This window comes from Callithrix jacchus, chromosome 9, assembly GCF_049354715.1.
Source record: "Callithrix jacchus isolate 240 chromosome 9, calJac240_pri, whole genome shotgun sequence".
NCBI classification, from domain to species: Eukaryota; Metazoa; Chordata; class Mammalia; order Primates; family Cebidae; genus Callithrix; species Callithrix jacchus.
In genome coordinates, this window is record NC_133510.1 from 69,772,964 (window position 1) to 69,796,190 (window position 23,227).

The window sequence follows — 23,227 nt, forward strand, 5'->3', positions numbered from 1 at the left end:
CAAAGTACCCTGTGGAATCCTGGATTGGATCTTGCAACAGAATATTGGTATAAAAACTGATAAGATTAAAGTCTATAGTTTCATTTTCTAAAAATTGTTCTGCTAAAGAAAGATGTGGAACCATGAGAACGTGCTACTATGTCTTTTTTTTAAAGTATATATTTATACATAAAGTAACACATAAGCACACAGAGGAAGAGGTGGAAGAGGGGCGGGAGGAGCAGGGGAATGTAATAGGCAAGGGAAAAGTCATCCAGGAAGAAGTGGATACCCTCAAGAAAGTGAAAATACAGCTCACAGAATGGAAGAAAATATGTGCAAATTATATATATATAAAATAAGGGACTTGTATCTAGAATATATAAAGAATTCTGTTTTTCTACCTGCTTTATTTGTAAAAAAGAAAAGAAAAAAAATAATTCTGAACACTAGTCTGGGCAGTGTCTCATGCCTGTAATCCCAGTGCTTTGGGAGGCCAAGGCAGGAGGATCACTAGGAGTTAAAGATCAGCCTGGGCAATATGGCAAGACCCTGTCTCTTCAAAAATTTTAAAATTAGTCATCTGTGATAGTCCTAGTTACTTGGGAGACTGAAGTGGGAGGACCATGTGAGCCTAGGAGTCTGAAGCTACAGTAAGCTATGTCTGTGGTATGGCATTCCAGCCTCAGTGATAGAGCCAGATCTTGTCTCTTAAAAATATTTTTTTTAATGTCCAGGTACAATGGCTCACACCTGTAATCCCAGCACTTTGGGAGTCCAAAGTGGGTAGATCACTTGAGGCCAGGAGTTCAAGACCAGCCTGGCCAACATGGTGAAACCCCGTCTTTACTAAAAATACAAAAATTAGTCAGGTGTGGTGGCACACGCCTGTAATCCCAGCTACTTGGGAGGCTGAGACGGAAAATCGCTTGAACCCAGGAGGCGGAGGTGGCAATGAGCCGAAATCGTGCCACTGCACTCCAGCTTGGGTGGCAAAGTAAGACTCCATCTCAAAAAAAAAAAAATTAAAGAATTCTCACAGTTAGGTAATAAAAAGATACGATACCCAATTTAAAAATAGGCAAAAATTTGAAAAACATTTCTCCAAGGAAGAGATACAAATGGCCAATAAACACATGCAAGTAACATCATTAGTCATCAGGGAAATACAAACCCAAACCACATTTAGGAGTGTGGCTGGAATCAGCAGATCAAGTAATAAGTGGTGATAATATGGAGAAATTGCAACCTCATACACTGCTGTTGGGATTATAAATGGTACACCTGCTCTGGACAACAATCTGACAGCTCCTCAAATGATTAAACCTGCAGTTATTCTATAACCCAGCAGTTTTACTCCTAAGTATATACCCAAAAGAAAGGAAAGCATACATCTGTACAAAAACTTGTGTAGTTGGTGATCCACATTTGCAAGGTCCAACCAACTGTGGGCCAGAAATACTCAAGGGGAAAAAAAATAAAAAATAAAAATAAAGTAAAAGTAATACAAAGTTTAAAACAATATAGTCTAACAACTATTTATAATGCATTTACACTGCATTAGGTATTATAAGAATCCTAGAGATGATTTATAAAGTATACCAGAGGAATTGTTTAGGTTATATGCAAATACTATACCATTTTATATAAGAGACTTGAGCATCCACAGACTTTGGTTTTTGCAAGGGACCTAGGTCCAATCCCCTGGGGATGCCAAGGGACAACTACATAAATGCTCATAGCAATATTCATAATTGCTAAAAAGTGAAAATAAGCCAAATGTTCAAAAGTAGAATGGATGGATAAACAAACTGGCCGGCCCATACAGTGGAGCATTGTTCAGCCATAAAAAAGAAAACACAGATAATCTATTGAGGCTGGACTCAAGATGGCGTGGTGAGAACAACCTAGGATTGAAGCTCTCAATGAATGCGCGGAGAGGGTGAGTCAGGGCCGCATTTCCAGACGGATCTTTGTTGCCCACAGAACGGGGAAATTCCCAGGTATAAAAGAGACGCGGGACGCCAGGCAGAGGTTTTGGCTGGCGCTGTAGCGCAGTGGCGTGACACAGCACTCCGCACAAAGAGCACTGGTCCGGGTACCCTGTCAAACCAGCAATCTGAGACTTGAGAGGGCTGAACTTGAGACTGAAGGGGACTTGGACAGTGAGCCAGCCCAGGAGATTCCAGGGAAGCAGCGTTTGGGGTAGCGCAGTGGGACAAACAAAATGGTGATTCCAAATGCTCCAGGCATGGGCACAGCTGAACCCAGGACGGTGCAGCTCTGTGGGGGTGGGGCGTCCGCCATTACCGAGGCAATCTGCCCCTACTGAGGTACACACCCATTGCTGACGCAGCCTGCCGTTGCCAAGGCAACCTGCTACAACAGAGAGACTCCGCCACAGGGCATAGCCCGTGGCAGCACGGCAGAGACTTCAGCAGAAGGGCAGAGCCTGCAGCAACAGGGCAAACCTCACACCAGCAGGGCAGAGCCTCGGCAGGCAAATAGTGACTAGACTGCCTCCTAGCTGGGCAGGACAGCACAACGGACACTCACAAAGAAAGCCCCAACCCCCCCAAGACAGAGCATCTGAGAAAAAAAGGGTTTTTTTATGAGTTCTGTTGCAGCAGAATTAAACGTAGCAGCCTAACAGCCCTGAATGAACAACAGAGCTCACAGCTAGGCACTTGAGCTCCTATATAGTACAGACTGTCTCCTCAAGCAGCTCCCTGACCCCTCTATATCCAAAAGACAGACATTTGGCAGGCATCATTCTGGGACAAAGATAGCAGAAAAAGAAACTGGTAGCATCCCTCACTGTTCCGCAGCTGCTATAGGTGCACCCCAGACAAGCAGGGCCTGGAGTGGACCTCAGCAGTTGTACAGTGGAGGGGCTAGACTGGTAGAAGGAAAACCAAGTAACAGAAATACTTCATTATCAACAATCTGGGTGTCCACTCAGAGACCCAAACAAAAAGTCAGCAACTACACAGACGACAGGTGGATAAATCCACAAAGATGGGAAGAAACCAGCGCAAAAAGGAGGAAAACACCCGAAACCAGAACACCTCGCCTCCTAGAAAGGACCAAAACTCCTCACCAGCAAGGGAACAAAGCTGGACGGAGAATGACTGTGACGAAATGACGGAATTAGACTTCAGAAGGTGGATAATGAGAAACTTTTGTGAGCTAAAAGAACATGTTTTAAATCAATGCAAAGAAACTAAGAACCTTGAAAAAAGATTCGAGGAAATGATAACAAGAATGGATAACTTAGAGAGGAATATGAATGAATTAAAGGAGATGAAAAACACAATACAAGAACTTCGCGAAGCATGCACAAGTTTCAACAGCCAAATTGACCAAGCAGAAGAAAGAATATCAGAAGTCGAAGATCAACTCAATGAAATAAAACGAGAAACCAAGATCAGAGAAAAAAGCGCAAAAAGGAATGAACAAAGTCTCCAAGAAATGTGGGACTATGTGAAGAGACCTAACCTACGTTTGATAGGTGTACCAGAATGTGGCGAAGAGAATGAATCCAAGCTGGAAAATACTCTTCAGGACATTATCCAGGAAAATTTCCCCCACCTAGCGAGACAGGCCAACACTCAAACGCAGGAAATACAGAGAACACCACAAAGATATTCCACAAGAAGAGCAACCCCAAGGCACATAATCGTCAGATTCAACAAGGTTGAAATGAAGGAGAAAATACTAAGGGCAGCCAGAGAGAAAGGTCGGGTCACCCAAGGGAAGCCCATCAGACTCACAGCAGATCTCTTGGCAGAAACACTACAAGCCAGAAGAGAGTGGGGGCCAATACACAACATCCTTAAAGAAAAGAAGTTTCAACCCAGAATTTCATATCCAGCCAAACTGAGCTTCATAAGTGAAGGAAAAATAAAATCCTTTGCAAACAAGCAAGTACTCAGAGATTTCATCACCACCAGGCCTGCTTTACAAGAGCTCCTGAAAGAGGCACTACACATAGAAAGGAACAACCAGTACCAGCCATTCCAAAATCACACTAAATGCTAAAGAGCATCAACATAATAAAGAATCTACAACAACTAATGGGCAAAACAGCCAGCTAGCATCAAAATGGCAGTATCAAATTCACACATAACAATATTAACCCTAAATGTAAATGGACTAAATGCACCAATCAAAAGACACAGACTGGCAAATTGGATAAAAATCCAAAACCCATCAGTGTGCTGTATCCAGGAAACCCATCTCACATGCAAGGATACACAAAGGCCCAAAATAAAGGGATGGAGGAAGATTTACCAAGCAAATGGACAGCAAAAAAAAGCAGGAGTTGCAATTCTCATCTCTGATAAAATAGACTTTAAAGCAACAAAAATCAAAAGAGACAAAGAAGGCCATTACATAATGGTAAAAGGATCGATACAACAAGAAGAGCTAACGATCCTAAACATATATGGACCCAATACAGGAGCACCCAGATACATAAGGCAAGTTCTTAATGACTTACAAAGAGACTTAGACTCCCACACAATAATAGTGGGAGACTTTAACACTCCACTGTCAATATTAGACAGATCAACCAGACAGAAAATCAACAAGGATATCCAGGGCCTGAACTCAGACCTGGAGCAAGCAAACCTGATAGACATTTACAGAACTCTCCACCCCAAATCCACAGAATATACATTCTTCTCAGCACCACATCACACCTATTCTAAAATTGACCACATAATTCGAAGTAAAGCACTCCTCAGCAAATGAAAAACAACTGAAATCATAACAAACAGTCTCTCAGACCATAGTGCAATCAAGTTAGAACTCAGAATTCAGAAACCAACCCAGAACTGCACAGCTTAATGGAAACTGAACAACTGGCTCTTGAATGTTGACTGGATAAACAATGAAATGAAGGCAGAAATAAAGAAGTTCTTCAAAACCAATGAGAACAAAGACACAACATGCCAGAATTTCTGGGACACATTTAAAGCAGTCTCTAGAGGAAAATATATAGCAATAAGTGCCCATATGAGGAGAATGGAGAGATCCAAAATTGACACCCTATCGTCAAAATTGAAAGAGCTAGAGGAGCAAGATCAAAAAAACTCAAAACCCAGCAGAAGACAAGAAATAACTAAGATCAGAGCTGAACTGAAGGAGATAGAGACATGAAAAACCCTTCAGAAAATCAATAAATCCAGGAGCTGGTTTTTTGAAAAGATCAACAAAATAGACAGACCACCAGCCGGATTGATTAAAAAGAAAAGAGAGAACAACCAAATAGATGCAATAAAAAATGATAAAGGGGAAATCACCACAGATTCCACAGAAATTCAAACCATCATCAGAGAATATTACAAACAACTCTATGCACATAAACTAGTAAACCTGGAAGAAATGGATAAATTCCTGGACTCCTGCGTCCTCCCAAGCCTAAACCAGGAGGAAGCTGAAACTATGAATAGATCAATAACAAGGTCAGAAGTCGAGGCAGCAATTAAGAGCCTACCACACAAAAAAAGCCCAGGTCCAGATGGGTTCACAGCCGAATTCTACCAGACACACAAAGAGGAGCTGGTACCATTCCTTCTGAAACTATTCCAAATAATCCAAAAAGAGGGAATCCTTCCCAAATCATTTTATGAGACCAATATCTTCCTCATACCAAAACCTGGCAGAGACCCAACAAGAAAAGAAAACTTCAGGCCAATATCCATGATGAACATAGATGCAAAAATCTTCAACAAAATATTGGCAAGCCAATTGCAAGAGCAAAGCAAAAAACTTATCCATCATGATCAAGTAGGATTCATCCCGGGGATGCAAGGCTGGTTCAACATACGCAAGTCTGTAAACGTAATTCACCACATAAACAGAACCAAAAACAAAAACCACATGATTATCTCAATTGATGCAGAGAAGGCATTCGACAAAATTCAACAGCCCTTTATGCTAAAAACCCTCAATAAACTCGGTATCGATGGAACGTATCTCAAAATAATAAAAGCTATTTACAACAAACCAACAGCCAATATCATACTGAATGGACAAAAACTGGAAGCATTCCCTTTGAAATCCGGCACTAGACAAGGATGCCCTCTTTCACCACTCCTATTCAATATAGACTGGAAGTTCTAGCCAGAGCAATCAGGCAAGAAAAAGAAATAAAGGGTATTCAAATAGGAAAGGAGGAAGCCAAATTGTCTCTATTTGCAGACGACATGATAGTATACCTAGAAGACCCCATTGCCTCAGCCCAAAAACTCCTGAAACTGATAAGCAACCTCAGCAAAGTCTCAGGATATAAAATCAATGTGCAAAAATCACAAGCATTCCTCTACACCAATAACAGACTTAAAGAGAGCCAAATCAAGAACGAACTGCCATTCACAATTGCTACAAAAAGAATAAAATACCTAGGAATACAACTCACAAGGAACGTAAGGGACCTCTTCAAGGAGAACTACAAACCACTGCTCAACGAAATAAGAGAGGACACAAACAGATGGAGAAACATTCCATGTTCATGGTTAGGAAGAATTAATATCGTGAAAATGGCTATACTGCCCAAAGTAATTTACAGAATCAATGCTATCCCCATCAAGCTACCACTGACTTTCTTCACAGAACTGGAAAAAACCACCATGAACTTCATATGGAACCAAAAGAGAGCCCGCATAGCCAAGTCAATTCTAAGCAAAAAGAACACAGCGGGGGGGCATCACACTACCGGATTTCAAACTATACTATAAGGCTACAGTAATCAAAACAGCATGGTACTGGTACCAAAACTGAGATATAGACCAATGGAACAAAACAGAGGCATCGGAGGCAACACAACATACCTACAACCATACAATCTTTGATAAACCTGACAAAAGCAAGCAATGGGGAAAGGATTCCCTGTTTAACAAATGGTGTTGGGAAAACTGGCTAGCCATGTGCAGAAAGCAGAAACTAGACCCCTTCCTGACCCCTTACACTAAAATTGACTCCAGATGGATTAAAGACTTAAACATAAGAACTGGCACCATAAAAACCCTAGAAGGAAATCTAGGCAAAACCATCCAGGACATAGGAGTAGGCAAGGACTTCATGAACAAAACACCAAAAGCATTGGCAACGAAAGCCAAAATAGACAAATGGGACCTAATGAAACTCCACAGCTTCTGCACAGCAAAAGAAACAGTCACTAGAGTGAATCGGCAACCAACAGAATGTGAAAAAATTTTTGCAGTTTACCCATCTGACAAAGGGCTGATATCCAGAATTTACAAAGAACTCAAACAGATTTACAGGAAAAAAGCAAACACGCCCATTCAAAAATGGGCAAAGGATATGAACAGACACTTTACGAAAGAAGACATACATGAGGCCAACAATCATATGAAAAAATGCTCATCATCACTGGTCATCAGAGAGATGCAAATCAAAACCACATTGAGATACCATCTCATGCCAGTTAGAATGGCGATCATTAAAAAATCTGGAGACAACAGATGCTGGAGAGGATGTGGAGAAATAGGAACACTTTTACACTGTTGGTGGGAGTGTAAATTAGTTCAACCATTGTGGAAGACAGTGTGGCGATTCCTCAAGGCCTTAGAAATAGAAATTCCATTTGACCAGCAATCCCATTACTGGGTATATATCCAAAGGACTATAAATCGTTCTACTATAAGGACACATGCACACGAATGTTCATTGCAGCACTGTTTACAATAGCAAAGACCTGGAATCAACCCAAATGTCCATTGATGATAGACTGGATTGGGAAAATGTGGCACATACACACCATGGAATATTATGCAGCAATCAGAAATGATGAGTTTGTATCGTTTGTAGGGACATGGATGAATCTGTCAACCCAAATGCCCATTGATGATAGACTGGATTGGGAAAATGTGGCACATACACACCATGGAATATTATGCAGCAATCAGAAATGATGAGTTTGTGTCGTTTGTAGGGACATGGATGAATCTGGAGAACATCATTCTTAGCAAACTGACACAAGAACAGAAAATGAAATACCGCATATTCTCACTCAATAGGCGGGTGATGAAAAACGAGAACACATGGACCCAGGGAGGGGAGTACTAAACACTGGGGTCTATTGGGGGGAAAAGGGGAGGGCCAGCGGGGGAGGGGGGGAGCTGGGGAGGGATAGCCTGGGGAGAAATGCCAAATGTGGGTGAAGGGGAGAAAGGAAGCAAAACACACTGCCATGTGTGTACCTACGCAACTGTCTTGCATGTTCTGCACATGTACCCCAAAACCTAAAATGCAATAAAAAATTTAAAAAAAAAAAAGAAAACACAGCAAAACAAAAGGAATGGAGTACTGATACTTGTAACAATGTGGATGAACCTTGAGAACATCACACAAAGTGATAGAAGCCAGTCGTAAAAGGCACTAATGATATGACTGCATTCACATGAAATGTCCAGAATAGGGAAATCTATAGAGACAGAAAACAGGTGAGTGGTTGCCTCTGACTGGTTGGGGAGGGGGCAGTGTTAAGGAAAGGAACAATAAAAGGCAGTAAAGATGTTCTAAAATTAGCCATGGTGATGATTGCCCATATCTCTGAGTATACTAAGATCCACTGAATTGTACACTGAATTCAGTGGGTGAATTGTGTGTCTTAAAGCTTAAACAAAAGTCCAGGAGGAAGTGGTCACAGAGGTGCTTAAACCTGCGAAGGCAATGAGTACTAAAAAATATTGTTTGGATTTAGCACTGTGGTGGTTACCACTGAAGTTGGACCAGATTGAGGGAAGAATGAGAAGATGGTTTTGGGATTTTCTTTTTCTTTTTCTTGAGAAGTTTGGCTTTGAAGTATCTGGAGTATTTTTTGACATTTGGCAGTATCTGGAAAAATATCAAGCAAAGATCATTGTTTTTGTTTAAGAGAAAAAAAGGCCAGGTGCGGTGGCTCACACCTGTAATCCCAGCACTTTGAGAGGCCAAGGCGGGCAGATCATGAGGTTAAGAGATCGAGACCAGGGGGAGGTGAGGAGGGATAGCCTGGGGAGAAACGCCAAATGTGTGTACCTATGCAACTGTATTGCATGCTCTGCACATGTACCCCAAAACCTAAAATGCAATAAAAAAATAAGAAAAAAAAAGAAAGAGATCGAGACCATCCTGGCCAACATGGTAAAACCCTTTCTCTACTTAAAAAAAAAAAAAATACAAACATTAGCTGGGCATGGTGGCATACACCTGTAGTCCCAGCTACTCAGGAGGCTGAGGCAGGAGAATTGCTTGAACCCGGGAGGCGAAGGTTGCAGTGAGCCAAGATCACGCCACTGCACTCCAGTCTAATGCCTGGCAACAGAGTAAGACTCTGTCTCGAAAAAAAAAGGACTTAAAGATTTTTAGTTTTAAAGGTCAGATAGGAAAGCTCTCTTCAGGAGGTAGATACTGAAGACATAAATGGGGAAAGTCTGGGGCAAGAGGGACCTGCTTTGGCTGGGAGTGGGCATCTCATCTGCTGTAATGGTGGATGAGGAGGTGGGGAGCGTTCCGAGGGGGCTGGGAGGGTGTCGGCAGGAGTTGTGAGGGGGTTTCCCTTTGCTGGCTTTCATCCTCTGGGGAAACAGGAGGGTGGTAGGCCAGAAGTTTGAGGAGAGCAGGAAGGTGGGTGCTAGTCATGGCAGAGATTGAGAGAGCAGCTGTCTTATTCGAGCCAGGCTGGACTGACACTGACGGTGGGACTGAGCTGGTCTTCTCTGGTGAGAAAGAGAGTGAGAGAGAGTGTCAGTGCAAGCCTGGGGACAGGCGTGAGTGTCAGGTCCTGTCCCACCTCGTGGAAAGAAGCATTGACCTAGAATGCACAAGTCAGGGGATCCCAGGGAGCTTTTTGGGCTTGCATGTGGTTGTCTGAAATTAAATGTAAAATTCAGTTCCTCAATTGGACTAACCCCATTTCAAGTGCTCAGCAGCCATGTGTAGCTAGTGGATAGCTTCCGTGTTTAGTACAGACTAAACATGTTCATTATCACAGAAAGTTCTATTGGATAGCACTGTTCTAGAAAAATAGAACAGAGTTTTTCTCGGCTGGGCATGGCGGCTCACGCCTGTAATCCCAGCACTTTGGGAGGCTGAGGCAGAAGGATCACGAGGTCCGGTGTTCAAGACCAGCCTGGCCAACATGTCAAAACCCCATCTCTACTAAAAATACAAAAATTGGCCAGACATTGTGGCACGCACCTGTCATCCCAGCCACTCAGCAGGCTGAGGCAGGTGAGCCAAGATCCATCACACCACTCACTGCATTCCAGCCTGGGCAACAGGGTAAGACTCCGTCTCAAAAAAAAAAAAGAAAGAAAAGAAAAACGATTCTCGGGCCAGGCGCGGTGGCTCAAGCCTGTAATCCCAGCACTTTGGGAGGCTGAGGCGGGTGGATCACGAGGTCGAGAGATCAAGACCAACCTGGTCAACATGGTGAAACCCCGTCTCTACTAAAATACAAAAAATTAGCTGGGCATGGTGGCGCGTGCCTGTAATCCCAGCTACTCAGGAGGCTGAAGCAGGAGAATTGCCTGAGGCGGAGGTTGCGGTGAGCCGAGATCGCACCATTGCACTCCAGGCCTGGGTAACAAGAGCAAAACTCCGTCTCAAAAAAAAAAAAAAGAAAAACAATTCTCAAACTTTTTGGTCTGAGGACCCCTCTATATGCTCAAAAATTGAGGACCCCAAAGAGCTTTTGTTTATATGTGTTATACTTACAGTTATTTATTTTTTAAAAAAGCAATAAACCATTGCATGTTAGCATTTTATTTAAAAATAATCATATATGTTCCAAAACACAAATAACAGGAATGTCATTATTCTCTATTTCTGCAAATCTCATGTCTGACTTCATAGAAGGAAGCTGACTTCTATCTGCTTCAGTATTCAATTTTTTGTGCTGTCACATGGCATGGTATCTGGAAAACGCCACTGTACACTCAGGAGAGAATGAGAGTAATAAAGGCAGATAATGCCTTAGTAGTATTAGGATAGCAGCTCTGACCTTACAGACCCCTGGAGAGCACCCCAGGGTGCCAGGGCCCCACTGTAGGAACTGCCATTGCAGAACAGCACTCACCTGGCGTGAAGAAACTCGTCTCGGGGAGATGGAATGATCTGCCTAGTCACACAGCATGTAAGTTCATTGCAAAGTTAAAACTGGATTCCATGCTAGACTCTTCTGCCTTCCGGTCTGAGGCTTTTTCCAGTACCCTTGGCTGGGCTAGGACTGGCCGGGCTAGACTTTTGGGAGGGGGGCTGAGACTGCTTGGCTGCAGAGTCCCTGGTGTGTGGTCCTATAAATAAACCCATTGTGTCGGCACCCCTTCCCTCTCCCCACCCCCAGCAGCTGCTATTTTTGTTACTGGGTTATGCTGTGGACAGGGAGCAGGAGGGCTCTGAGGGAGGGGAGATGAGGGCTGTTGAAATCTGGAAGCCTTTAGGGCTCATAACATGACTACCTTTCTCCTTCCTTTCCTGGAAGGGCCGAGGACCTATTCTGCAGCTAGTTCGGGAGAACCCGTGCCATGGTGGTTGAGGTGCTTAGAGTGCCTGTGAAGAGAAAGTTGAGGGGATGCAGGGGGCCCCTTCCAGGACAGATGCCTCTCAAAAGGGCTATTGTGTCTCCAGTGCCAGTTGTCAAGAGGAGGGAAGGAAATTTTTGTCTGTCCTCTTACCCTGAGCAGGGAGGAGACCAGTTGGAATTCTCAGGGCTGAAAGATGCTTTGGGCCAGGGGTGAAGTGGCCCCTTTCAGGCTAGAAGTGTCCAGGGAGCCAGGCCTCCATCCTCCTGTCCCTCCCCACACCCCTCAGCAGCCCAGGGCTGATCTTGGCTGGAAAGGGTGTTTGCTGTGGGGACAGAAGTTGCTGTTTACAAGTAGATTCTTGGGTGTGACTGGGTAAGAGGGATTCCAGAAAGCAGCTGGGGAGGGCGCGGAGGGAAGTGGTTGGCGTTCCGGGTGATGCTGTGAGTAAGTAAGCTCTCCATCTCTGCCTTCCTACAGCTGCCCACCCTCCCCCACTCCTGCTCCCTGGCTTCTCTCCCTAGAGGGCTCTAGGGGGAACAGCTGGTGAGTGAGGGGCTCACCAGGGGCCGGAAGGCTTTGGCTAAGGGCCAGCGTGAGGAACCAAGGACGGGCTTACTGCCACCTGCCTCTCCGGCCCCTTCCTCCAGGCCCAATCTCTGTTCAGGGAGGGGTCTTGCCTGTGCCCTGCTGAAGAGGGCGTGGGAGCTGCAGACCCCCTCTGGTCTGGCTAACTGAAAGGCCAAGACAGTCAGATCTTTGGAGGCCCTGAAAGCCGCTGTCTCCTCGTAGCTTTAAGTGGGTAGGGAGAGCTGGGGCACTCTATGACTGACTTGGCTGAAGAGATGGTGGTCGCCCAGGTTACCTAGAGACCCCTGAGCAAGTTTGCCCCTTCTGAAGGACAAGCCAGAGACGACTCTACTCTTCTCCCTCCTCCTACCCTCCCTCCCCCTGCACTGAGGTCACCTCCCTCTGAATCAGGCCTTTGTGGGAGGCAGGGCCTCTGTTGGCAGTTCTGGCTGGAGAAGCCTCCAGTTGAAGTTAGAGTTCCCAGCCCCGGCCTGGCCGGCACCATGTGTCCAGACCCAAAGTCCCAGATGTGTTGGGGCCACCAGAGGAATGTTTGAAACCAGAGCCATCCTGATAACCTCAGACCTGGGGTTTCCCTGCCCAGGTCAGGCTGAGTGAGCTGGAGCTGTGGGTCCTGAGGGAGGAGGCGGCGCTCAGCCCCTGCGGGGGCAGCAGGGACCACCACTGTGGAGCTGGCCTGGGTGGGTGTTCCCCGTGAGATGTAGGCAGAATGCCCAAACTCCAGAGGGCCACATTCCGGACTTGGCTTCTGTTGGAGCTGGTGGTGGCGGTCTCTCTCTGGATCTTGACCTTCCCCAGAGGAGAGTAAGGATGCAGGAAGTTTTCTTTAAAAATCTTGAACTTAGGCGGGGTGCAGTGGCTCACACCTGTAATCCTAGCACTTTGGGAGGCCAAGATGGGCGGATCACGAGGTCAGGAGATCGAGACCATCCCTGCCAACATGTTGAAACCTTGTCTTTACTAAAATACAAAAAAAATTAGCCAGGCATGGTAGCGCATACCTGTGATCCCAGCTACTTGGGAGGCTAAGGCAGGGGAATCGCTTGAACCCAGGAGGTGGAGGTTGCAGTGAGCCAAGATTGCGCCTCTGCACAGCATCCTGGCAACAGAGCAAGGTTCCATCTCAAAAAAAAAAAAGGAAGAAAAATAAATCTTGAACTCAGGCTCTGGGCTGACTCTCATGGCCTGTGCTCCTCTCTGCCACCAAGTTTTCCTGTGGGTCTCTTCCTCGTGACAGCTTCCTGCCATCCGCTGTGACAGGCTTGAAGATGCAGAGGAGGCCCCTCATCCTGGGCTGACCCCAGACCACCTCGCTATAAGGCCAGAAAGCATTTCTCCCAAAGTGGGGCTGAGTCCCAGCCCTGCTCCAGCCAGCGCTTCCTGAGACTGTCCTGAGCTCCAGCCTGGGCACGCTGAGAAGAAGAACTGAGGCCACTGGCTGGCTCATAAATCGGAGGGTCTACCGCATTCGCAGTAGGACTCTGGCCTCCCTGCTTGGGATTCACAGGGCCTCAGCTGTGGATCAGGGCTTTGCCTGGCTTTGTGGAGTGCATGGGGTCTCCATGCTCCTCAACACAGAAAACCACTGCGTGCACACAGGATCTACAGCCAGTCCTCACAACCTGGCCTTGCTCCTCCTGGATGCTTTTCTTAGGAAAAGATACTCTACTAAACCACTGTCACCCGTTGTTTGATTGTTGCTTTCTTGTAAAGCACACAAAACCTCGGGCTTTCCCCATCCTTAGTATTATCTTTTTCCAGACCCCGGATGCTGCCCTCTTTATCCCATTCCTTTCCCTCATCCTCCCAACTTTCTTCTCCTCCTCCACAGCACACCTCAGCCACCCCCCAGCCCCTCTTCCATGGAAGTTTCCATTAGAGAAGTAAATGGTGAGGGGATTGAGGGACACGTTGGGGACCGACAGGTAGGTTGCTCCAGGCAGCAGAAGGTTAACGGCCCAGAGACCAGAGTTGTGGATGAGGGCGGCACTGATCGGATGCTGGAGGTGACCTGAGGCCTTGTTTGGGTTTCACCCCATTTGAGTGTGGGAAGGAGAATAATTCTTCAATTTTTTTCCAGACCTATATATTTCTAAGTCTATCAAACATAACATTATGAGCAAACAAAGTAAAACATTATACATTTTTATGATGTTAAAATAACAACTTCAGGCTGGGCTTGGTGGCTCATGCCTGTAATCCCAGCACTTTGGGAGGCCAAGGAGGGTGGATCACCTGAGGTCAGGAGTTCGAGACCAGCTTGGCCAACATGGCGAAACCCCATCTCTACTAAAAATGCAAAAAAATTAGCCAGGCGTAGTGGTGCATGCCTATTACCCCAACTACTCAGGAGGTTGAGTCAAGAGAATCCCTTGAACCTAGGAGGTGGAGGCTGCAATAAGCTGAGATTGCGCCACTGCACTCCAGCCTGGGTGACAGAGTGGGACTCTGTCTCAAAAAAAAAAAAACTTCAGATTGTTGTAGAGTATTAAAAATAAGCGTTAGAGGCCAGGCACAGTGACTCACCTGTCATCCCAGTGCTCTGGGAGGCTGAGGAGGGAGGATCACCTATAGTCCCAGCTACTCAGGAGGCTGAGGCAGGAGATCACTTGAGCCCAGGAGGTCAGGGGTGCAGTGAACTACGAATGTGCCACTGTACTTTAGCCTGGGGAGTGGAGTGAGACCTTGTCTCTTAGAAAATCAGTATTAAACTGGTCTTCCTTTTCCTCCAAGTGTTTTCAGAAGTCCCGTTCCCACTGTTGTGTCCACACACACAGACATGAAGAAGCATTCTCCCCTTTCACTGTTACCCCAGCCCCCAAGCATCCAGCTGCTTCTCTTTCTGGATATCAGAAGAGAAAGGGAAGGCGGGGCTGGCCCTGGGGCTGGAGAGCCGGCTGAGAGGAGTTGGGAGAGAGGAGGCCTCTGAGGGCAGGGTGGGTGGTATCTAAAGGTGCCCCTGTAGCGGAGACCCCTGCGTAAGGGCCCTGGGACTCAGAGTTTGTTTCTATGTGAATGGACAAGGTAGTAGCAGGCTCCATAACAACCCCAGGGTTTTGCACTGTGCCTGTGTCAGCGGCTGATGATCTGAAAAGCCTTCATGTTTGGAGTTCATGCCAGACACTCTACATATATTATCTCATTTTGTCCTCCAACAACCCTTTGGATTAAGTGTTCTTATCCCTGTTTTACAAGTGAGAAAAATAGAAAAGAGATGCTGTAGTGTCAGATTTCTAGCCTCCGGGGAGCCCTGGGGCTGTGCAGAGCATAAATGTTGTATTGTGGAGCTTACAGTGCAGCTTGGGCGTGTGCAGAGGAGTGAGGAGATCTAGGCCTGTCCAGTGTGTGCTTTGTGAAGTGGCCATGTGATTTGGGCAATATCCTCTGCCCCAGAGCCTGCCTCCTCCTGCTGGCGGGTGCTCCCCTTCCTGGGTTGTCAGAAGAACCGGATGGGATGGTGTGGAAGAACATGCCTGTGCTGTTCATCACACTCGGTTTCCTCATCTGAAACATAGGCGCTGATAATGGTATTTAACACTGTTGTGGTTAGCTGCTGAGCACTAGAGAAGACTATGTATGTTATAGAACCAGGTTGTAAAGTACCAGGTGTGACTGTTCAGTCTCCTCTGTTATCCGATTATTCCTGGCTGAGAGCTGGGGACCTTTGGACCGGCTCTTTCTTCCGTTCCAAATGCTCTTCCATTCCAGGCTTTCATCTGGACTTCATTCAGGTCTCTGCTTAATTGTCGTCTCTCAGTGCCTACTCACAACCCAACATTGTACATTGTCTTGCTCAATAGAGCAGAAGCTTCCTAGTGGCTGGGCTCTTTCTGGCTCCTCATCCCATGTCCCAGCGCCTGGCTTATAGCAGGAGCCCAGTAAGTTCGTGGCTGACATCATTTTTTTTTTCCTTCCACAGGCAAGGTGACCGTTCTGGATGCTAGAGTGAGTGTGCCTACCTGTGTAAGGGGGCAGAGACAGGTGAGGGGCTTTGGGGCCTGGGCATGCTGGGGGTGGGAAGGGCACCCCTGGGCTCCACCCTGGAGGATAGGGAGCAAGTGCTCAGATGGCTGGGTGGTGAGCTGCTGAGGACCCCTCTCCCCTATGGTCCAAAAACTCCAAGCCTTTTCATTTTTGTTTTGAAACAGGGTCTCGCTTTGCTGCCTAGGCTTGAGTGCAGTGGCATTCATAGCCCACTGCAGCCTCGAACTCCTGGCCTCAAGGGATCTTCCCACTTCTTTTTTTTTCCTTTTGGTCAATGAGGTCTCACTATGTTGCCCAGGCTGGGCTTGAACTCCTAGCCTTAAGCCATCCTCCCACCTTGGCCTCCCAAAGTGCCAAGGACAGGCATGAGCCACCACATCCAACCCCATTTTTCTTTTGTGGAGGCTTCAGTGGCACAAGGAGTGGTCAGGGTGGACCAACATTCCACCCTCTTGCAATAAGAAGCGTTGCCCATCTACGGGAAACCTCCACAAAATTTGTAGGGAAAAAAAACTGAGCATTTTTCTCTAGCAGAGAAATTGGAACTCAACTGGAAGATAAAGACTAGCCAGTTCAAGCTAGCAACAATGGCAGCGGTTTGGTGGGTGGGAGGGTCCGATGTGTGACGCAGGTCTGAGCCCTGGTTGTGCTGGGTGTGGTCATGAACTTTGTCTAGTCATCAGCCCGTCTCCTGCATGTCAGGCATCCCACCAGGAGGCGTGTGAGTTTGGATGGGAGAGGTGAATGCAGCGTTCCTTTCCTCATGGAGTTGACTGGTCGGGGAGGCTAGTATAGAATCTTGCAGGAGCGGTGCCTGGGAGCCCTGAAGGATGAATAGGAAGGAGCTGGCCAAGTGGAAAGGAGCGGGTGGCGTCAAGAGACCCCAGCAGAAGGACCAGTGTGCACAAAAAGAGCCTGATCTAGGCCGGGCACAGTGGCTCACGCCTGTAATCCCAGCAGTCTGGGAGGCTGAGGCAGCCGGATCACAAGGTCAAGAAATCGAGACCATCCTGGCCAACATGGTGAAATCTTATCTCTATTAAAAATACAAAAATTAGCTGGGCATGGTGGCGCATGCCTGTAATCCCAGCTATTGGGAGGCTGGGGCAGGAGAATTGCTTGAACCTGGGAGGCGGGAGGCAGAGGTTGAGTTGAGGCGAGATCGTGCTATTGCACTCCAGCCTGGGCAGCAGGAGCAAAACTCTGTCTCAAAAGAAAAAAAAAGGAGCCTAATCTGCTGGGGCCTAGCTCCTGCCAGGGCAGTGGGGACTTAGCAAGGCTAGAGCTAGGCCTAGAAAGCAGAGCTCTGGAGGGGCGCAGGGCACTTCTTACTATGTGCAGAAGGAGCCTGAGGCTCAGGGAGTAGGACATTGCCCTGGGATGACCCAGCAAATGAGCCCTGGAGCCACAACTAGAGCAAACACCAGGCCCCAGGCTCAACTGTATTCTCCACACATTCCAGGTCAAGTTCTCAGGATGCTGTTCCTAGGTGGTCACATCTGACTCTCACAGTGACCCTATAATGAAGGAAGAATGCTACCCATTTTTCAGAACTAGGATCAGTTGGGTGACTGAGTGAATTAATGAGCACAGTTTTCATGTTTTCACCCAGCTCATACTAGGCAGAGCAAGACAGAGACTTTTGGCTGCAAAGCCAGGGTTTTATTCATTGTCTCCATTACCTAAAGTGTGTCCCTGCTCCAGGCGGGGGACCATTGATGCTCAGGATAAAATCCTAGTTGTCTTATTTGTTAAATTAGTTTAAATTATTGTTACTGTCATGAGTAGTAACAGTCTTGTGTTTTTTTTTAACTTCTTCAAATCACTTTCACAGACCTAATCTTTGTTTGCAAACATTGAGTGAGATTAGGAATTATTGGTGTTATTTTACAAATAGGGGGACTGAGACCCAGGGAGGCTGAATGACTCCCCAGCTTGAGGCCAGTCCTAGTGGAGAAATCAGATTTCTAGGCTCCTTGCTCAGTGTCTGACAGATGATAGCGCATGTGCGAGTGTGGGGTTTTCTAAAACAATAGTCTCTGTTCTTAAGATAGGGAGAGTATCTGTGTCTGCCCTGTGACTGGGAGATTCCCAGCCTGGCCCTGGGTTGTTACAGTGTCATGCACATAGGTCACACTGACCTAAGCTCCAAGGAGACTGAAGGGTTTCATCTTTGTCCTCTTCCTCCTCACTTCCTCCCCGTGCCCTGGAGCAGCCTGCCGGGCTTCTCTCCCTTGTTCCCAGGGCCAGATGTCGGAGGCCATGGACCAGCCGGGTGCAAATCCTGGAAACCCAAGGCCAGGAGAGGGTGGTGATGGCAGCATGAAGCCGGGCACATGCCAGGAGCTTCTGCACCGACTGCGGGAGCTGGAGGTGTGGTATGGGGCCTGGTGAGGGAGGCAGGGCTTCCCCTCCGTCTGAGCTTCCTGTGGATTTTTGGGTGCCATGGGCCTTCCTCTCGGCCTACTTTGCCAGACAGGAGGCTAGCCGAACATTATTCTGCAGAGCTTCTCTGAGAAGCCCTTTCCTTGCTCTTAGCTCTCCTGCCTAGTGACTGCTAAGAGACAAGAAGCATGCCCAGAGATGGGTGTCCTAACCCCCGAACACCTTCCTTACCTCCCATGCTTCTGCAGGCTCTAGGAAAGGGGGTGGTCAGAGGCCACAGTAGGAAGAAGCTGGATGGTCCAGGGCTCAGGAGTTGAGGGACAAGGGTGCACATCCTCAGGCCACACCCCTCGCCACATTCTTAAGACCCTGTCCTTCTCCCTGCAGGCTCCTCTGCCCGTCTCCCAGGAAAATAAGGGTTACTGTGGGCACCTCCCACTTCAGGTCCACCTGGCCACTGTGTCTCCCCAGTGCCTCCAGTGCCAATGACTGAGGTTGGGGGTTTACAGAAAACCATACCATCTCAGCCCTGCCTTCCAGCTGCCCTTGGCCTCTGCAGGCCTCCCTGTATGAGAATCTGCTCACAGCCAAGAGCTGGAGTGAGGGTGTAGTTAGCATCCCTGTAGCTGCCTCCCCTTCCTGAAAAGGAATGTGCCCTGGGGGAAGAATAATGCCCAAAGCCTTCTTTTTGCCCTCTTCCTCCCTTGCTCCTGCAGGCAGAGAACTCGGCACTTGCCCAGGCCAATGAAAACCAGCGGGAGACTTATGAGCGCTGCCTGGACGAGGTCTGTGGGGCCTGCAGTGGGACTGGGGGGACGTGGCTCATCTGCTCCTGGCAGAAGCTGGGTTCTTTTGACAGCTCTGCCTCGGGGCTTTCTGTCCCCAGGTTGCCAACCACGTGGTACAGGCCTTGCTGAACCAAAAGGTAAGTAACCACAGGAGACATTCCCACCCCTGCAAGCCCAGATACCCTGGGGAGAAACTCTGGGCACAGCAGATGAGGCCCTTCCTGGAGAATAAGGGCTTGGAGGAGATGGGCCGTTGCCCTCCGGCAATTCTCTGTCTTCCTGCCTTGGGCAAGTCCATGCTGTTCTGCCTAGAGGCAGGGGTGGGACTAGGTAAGGCCAGGTCTCTGAGCTGTGATCACTTATTTGAGCTTGACTCCTGCCCTTACCCTGTCCCCAGCTGGCTTTTCCAGGTTGTGAGAGCCCTTAAAGTAGTGTTGATGTTGTGAGCCTAAATGGCATCTACATATTTACTCATGTACTCGTGTGCTGTGGATAACTTCTTGACATCGGGGCCACATTGACCCTACAGCTTTCCTCTGTCTTATATAGGCCCTTCTTTGATGTGTGCTTTCTAACAGACAGGGGGGTTGATTCCAGGGATGAGAAAGGTAACCAAGAGAATGGGATTTACCTCCCACCAGGAGTGATGAAGTTTAGAGATTTTGCCGTCCCTAGAAGATGCGATAGCTAGCAACATCAGCAGGCTCAGATTCCTCATAGAAGGAGGTTCCAGGAGAAGGATATGCGCAGAAGGGTCCTAGGGCCTCCAGGTAGATTCGTGCATGCCGCTGCTCATGAAGAGCACTGTGACACTCTCTCACCATCCTCTCCTCTTCTTCCTGCGCCTCCTGGGGTGGACGGTAGGACCTTCGAGAGGAGTGCATCAAACTGAAGAAGAGGGTGTTTGACCTGGAACGGCAGAACCAGATGCTGAGTGCCCTGTTTCAGCAGAAACTCCAGCTCACCACCGGCTCACTCCCTCAGGTAGGCACATGCGCCCCTTTCCCTCCCATCACACTGCCTCCTGCCTCCCCAGCCCCATCTGCCACATCACTCTCTTCTCTAGTGCACCTAGGGAAGCAGGCCATCGGCTGTCCGCCTTCCACTCTGGGGGCTGTGGATGTCCAGGGAAGGCCTACCCAGCCTGAAAGATTTGCGCCTTAGATGGGGTGGAAACTGCCCAAGTCCCCTGAGTTTGGCGGTCCCCTCCTACCAGTGCTCCCCACAGAGCACCTTGTTGATGGAGCTTTGCACTTGCTCCTGCCCGGTGTGGGGAGATGGGTGGAGTCTGTAGATGCAATTATTCAAGTTTCCAAGAGGCCACTTTGGCCACTGACACAGCCTCTTCTTGGCCGGGCGCAGGGGTGGGGCTGGGTGTAAGGCAGCCCAGGGCGTGGTGTCACGAAAGACATTTCGGTTCTGATAACTGTTCACAGTCTCTGCTGGAAACCCTGATACCTGCCTTCCCCAGGAGAAGCAGGCTACTGGGAGTGACTCCTGGGCTGAGTTAGGTGTCACTTGAGGTTACTGTGTGAGGAACCTCCAAGGATGGGGTGAGACATGGGGGTGGGAGGATCAGGAGTAGCTCCAGATGCCTGGGGTGAGCAGCAGCTTGTTTCTGAGTTCGGCCAGCCCCTTCTCCTCACTTTGACAAGAAGAAAAGCACTTTTCTCTGTGTGTGTGTGTGTGTGTGTGTGTGTGTGTGTGTGTGTGGTGTGTGTGTGGCGGGAGTGTGTGTGTATCTGTCTGATGCAAACTAGGCAACTCTTGGTCCTCAGTCCTGAGCTGGCAGCCCCTCCACTCACTGGAAGCCTGGCCCTTGCAGAGGAAGCCCCTTGTCACCATGGCCACTCTGGCCACCCAGCCTCACCAGGTTGGCACAGAGCTGAGTCAGAGTCCACAGCAGTGACTCTGCAGTTTTCCTTGCCCTACATCTGTCCCTGCAGCAGGATTCACCCTGGAATCCCCAGAGGCCCAACCACTCCAGCTCAGCCTACCCCAGCACCACTCTTCTCAGTGACTCCTGATAACAGAGGGGTTGGGTGTCCTTAAATCATTTACTTTTTACCTAAATGAATTCTGGAACCTCTGGGGGTTCGGGCCAATAGATTTATCTTCCCCAGAAGTAACATGACATAATAGAAAGAGCACAAAGCTTGGCCTCGGATAAACTTGGGTTGGATCCCTAACTTAGCTACTTCTTAGCTGAGTGACCTGGGGTAAATTATTTAGCTTTACAGACTACAGTTTTTTTTTTTTATGGATGGGGATAAAAATACCCATATTGCAGTTGATGTGAGGATTCAATGAGATGATGATATGTCGCACTTGGCCCACAGTAGATAGTCAGTGGCAGCTGTTTATGATGTGATTCCTAGCTTGTGCTTTGCTAGGGTGAAAGCGGCTTTGCACAAATGCCAATTAAGCTCTTACTGTGAGCAGTGCCTTTGCCAACACGTATGGAATTGGACTGCATCATGAGGCCCCATCGAAGGGCCAAGGCCTCTGCAGGCCAACAGGACCCCAGGAGCCTGGGACTGTTGGGAGCTCAGGGAGGTATAGACGCCATGCCACAAGGCAGAGTATGACAGTGCCATCAGAGAACCCAGGAGATGGTGGGGAGAGGCCATGAGAGAAGGACGGAAATGACATTGGAACTGGGACTTAATGGATGGATGGGAGATTTTAAGAGTGGAGTGGGGCCTGGGGAGAAGGGATTCCCTGTGGAAAAAATAGCATGAGCAAAGATCCAAGAGCAGGAGGCCCAGAGAGCAGCAAGCTGTTCAGCTTGACTGGAGCAAAGGACGTGCGAAGGGACGGTGAAGGAGAGAGCAAACTGGAGACGGTGGCGTGGGAAGAGCTGGCCAGCCAGGCCCAGATGCCTGCAGAGTTCACACTTGTTTCCGCTGACAGTGGGCAGACATAGGAGTCTTCTGAGCACAAAAATGCTTTAGAAAAGAAAACGAGGCGCAGTAGCTCACACCTATAATCTCAACATTTGGGAAGCCTGAAGAGGGAGAATCACTTGAGCCCAGGAGTTTAAGACCAGCCTAGGCAACATGGAAAGACACTGTCTGTACAAAAAAAAAAAATTTTTTTTTTAATTAGCCAGGTGTGGTGACACTCGCCTGTGGTCCTAGGTACTCAGGAGGCTGAGGCAGGAGGATTGCTTGAGCCCAGGGAATCAAGGCTGCAGTGAGCTACAATCATGCCACTGCATTCCAGCCTGAGTGACAGAGCAAAACCTGTCTGAAAAAAAGAAAAAATATCTCATCGTGTTGTTAGAGTTTATACTTTTTAAAAAAAAAAAAAAAAAAAAAAGGAAGGAAAGAAAAGATGCTTTAGGCTGTCTTGTGCACAGGAGATTGAAAGACCACCAAACCAGGTCAAGGAGACTGATTGAGTGGCGGAGCAGTGCAGGCCAGAGGCAGGAAAAGCTGGGCTGGAGGCGCTGCTGCAGCTGGCCATAGGTGGGTGGAGTAGGGCTAAGAGGCGCTGCAGAGACAGAGTTTAAAGTCTGTGAAAAATGAGAGAGAGGGAGGAGTTAAAGCTGACTCATATCTAGCCACAAGATGCCCGGGAGAAGGAAATCACATTCTCAGGGACTGAGAGAGAAGTGCCCATGATTAAATCCTGCCTTTTCAGTCCCAGAGTAGATGTTCACATCACACCAGCTAGGGGAGATAGAAATATTACAGCTTCCCTCCCTGCTATCTCTTTTCCTTTCTTTTTTTCCTATTTTTTTGAGACAAAGTCTCATTATTGTTGCCCAGGCTGGAGTGCAGTGGCACAATCTTGGCTCACTGCAACCTCCACCTCCTGGGTTCAAACAATTCTGCCTCAGCCTCCTGAGTAGCTGGGATTACAGGCACCCACCACCATACCCCGCTAATTTCTTTTTCTTTGAGATGGAGTCTTGCTCTGTCGCCAGGCTTGAGTGCAGTGGCGTGATCTCGACTCACTGCA

The 23,227-nt window shown here is 47.9% G+C and overlaps 1 protein-coding gene across 10 annotated transcripts in view; it reads left to right on the top strand.

The window, feature by feature from the left end:
- Positions 1–23,227, top strand: part of NCKAP5L (NCK associated protein 5 like) — a 44,564-nt gene that overhangs the window by 12,886 nt on the left and 8,451 nt on the right. For 6 of the 10 annotated variants that reach the window (XM_035256854.3, XM_035256856.3, XM_054238546.2 and 3 more), the window contains exons 2-6: positions 16,024–16,085; positions 18,304–18,461; positions 19,190–19,258; positions 19,360–19,398; positions 20,126–20,245. In XM_035256854.3, coding sequence (XP_035112745.3) covers positions 18,339–18,461; positions 19,190–19,258; positions 19,360–19,398; positions 20,126–20,245 — 351 coding nt within the window. In that variant the 5' untranslated portion in view covers positions 16,024–16,085; positions 18,304–18,338. The remainder of the gene's footprint in view (positions 1–16,023; positions 16,086–18,303; positions 18,462–19,189; positions 19,259–19,359; positions 19,399–20,125; positions 20,246–23,227) is intronic. The other 4 variants (XM_078336709.1, XM_054238544.2, XM_035256858.3 and 1 more) reach the window with 1 other exon arrangement.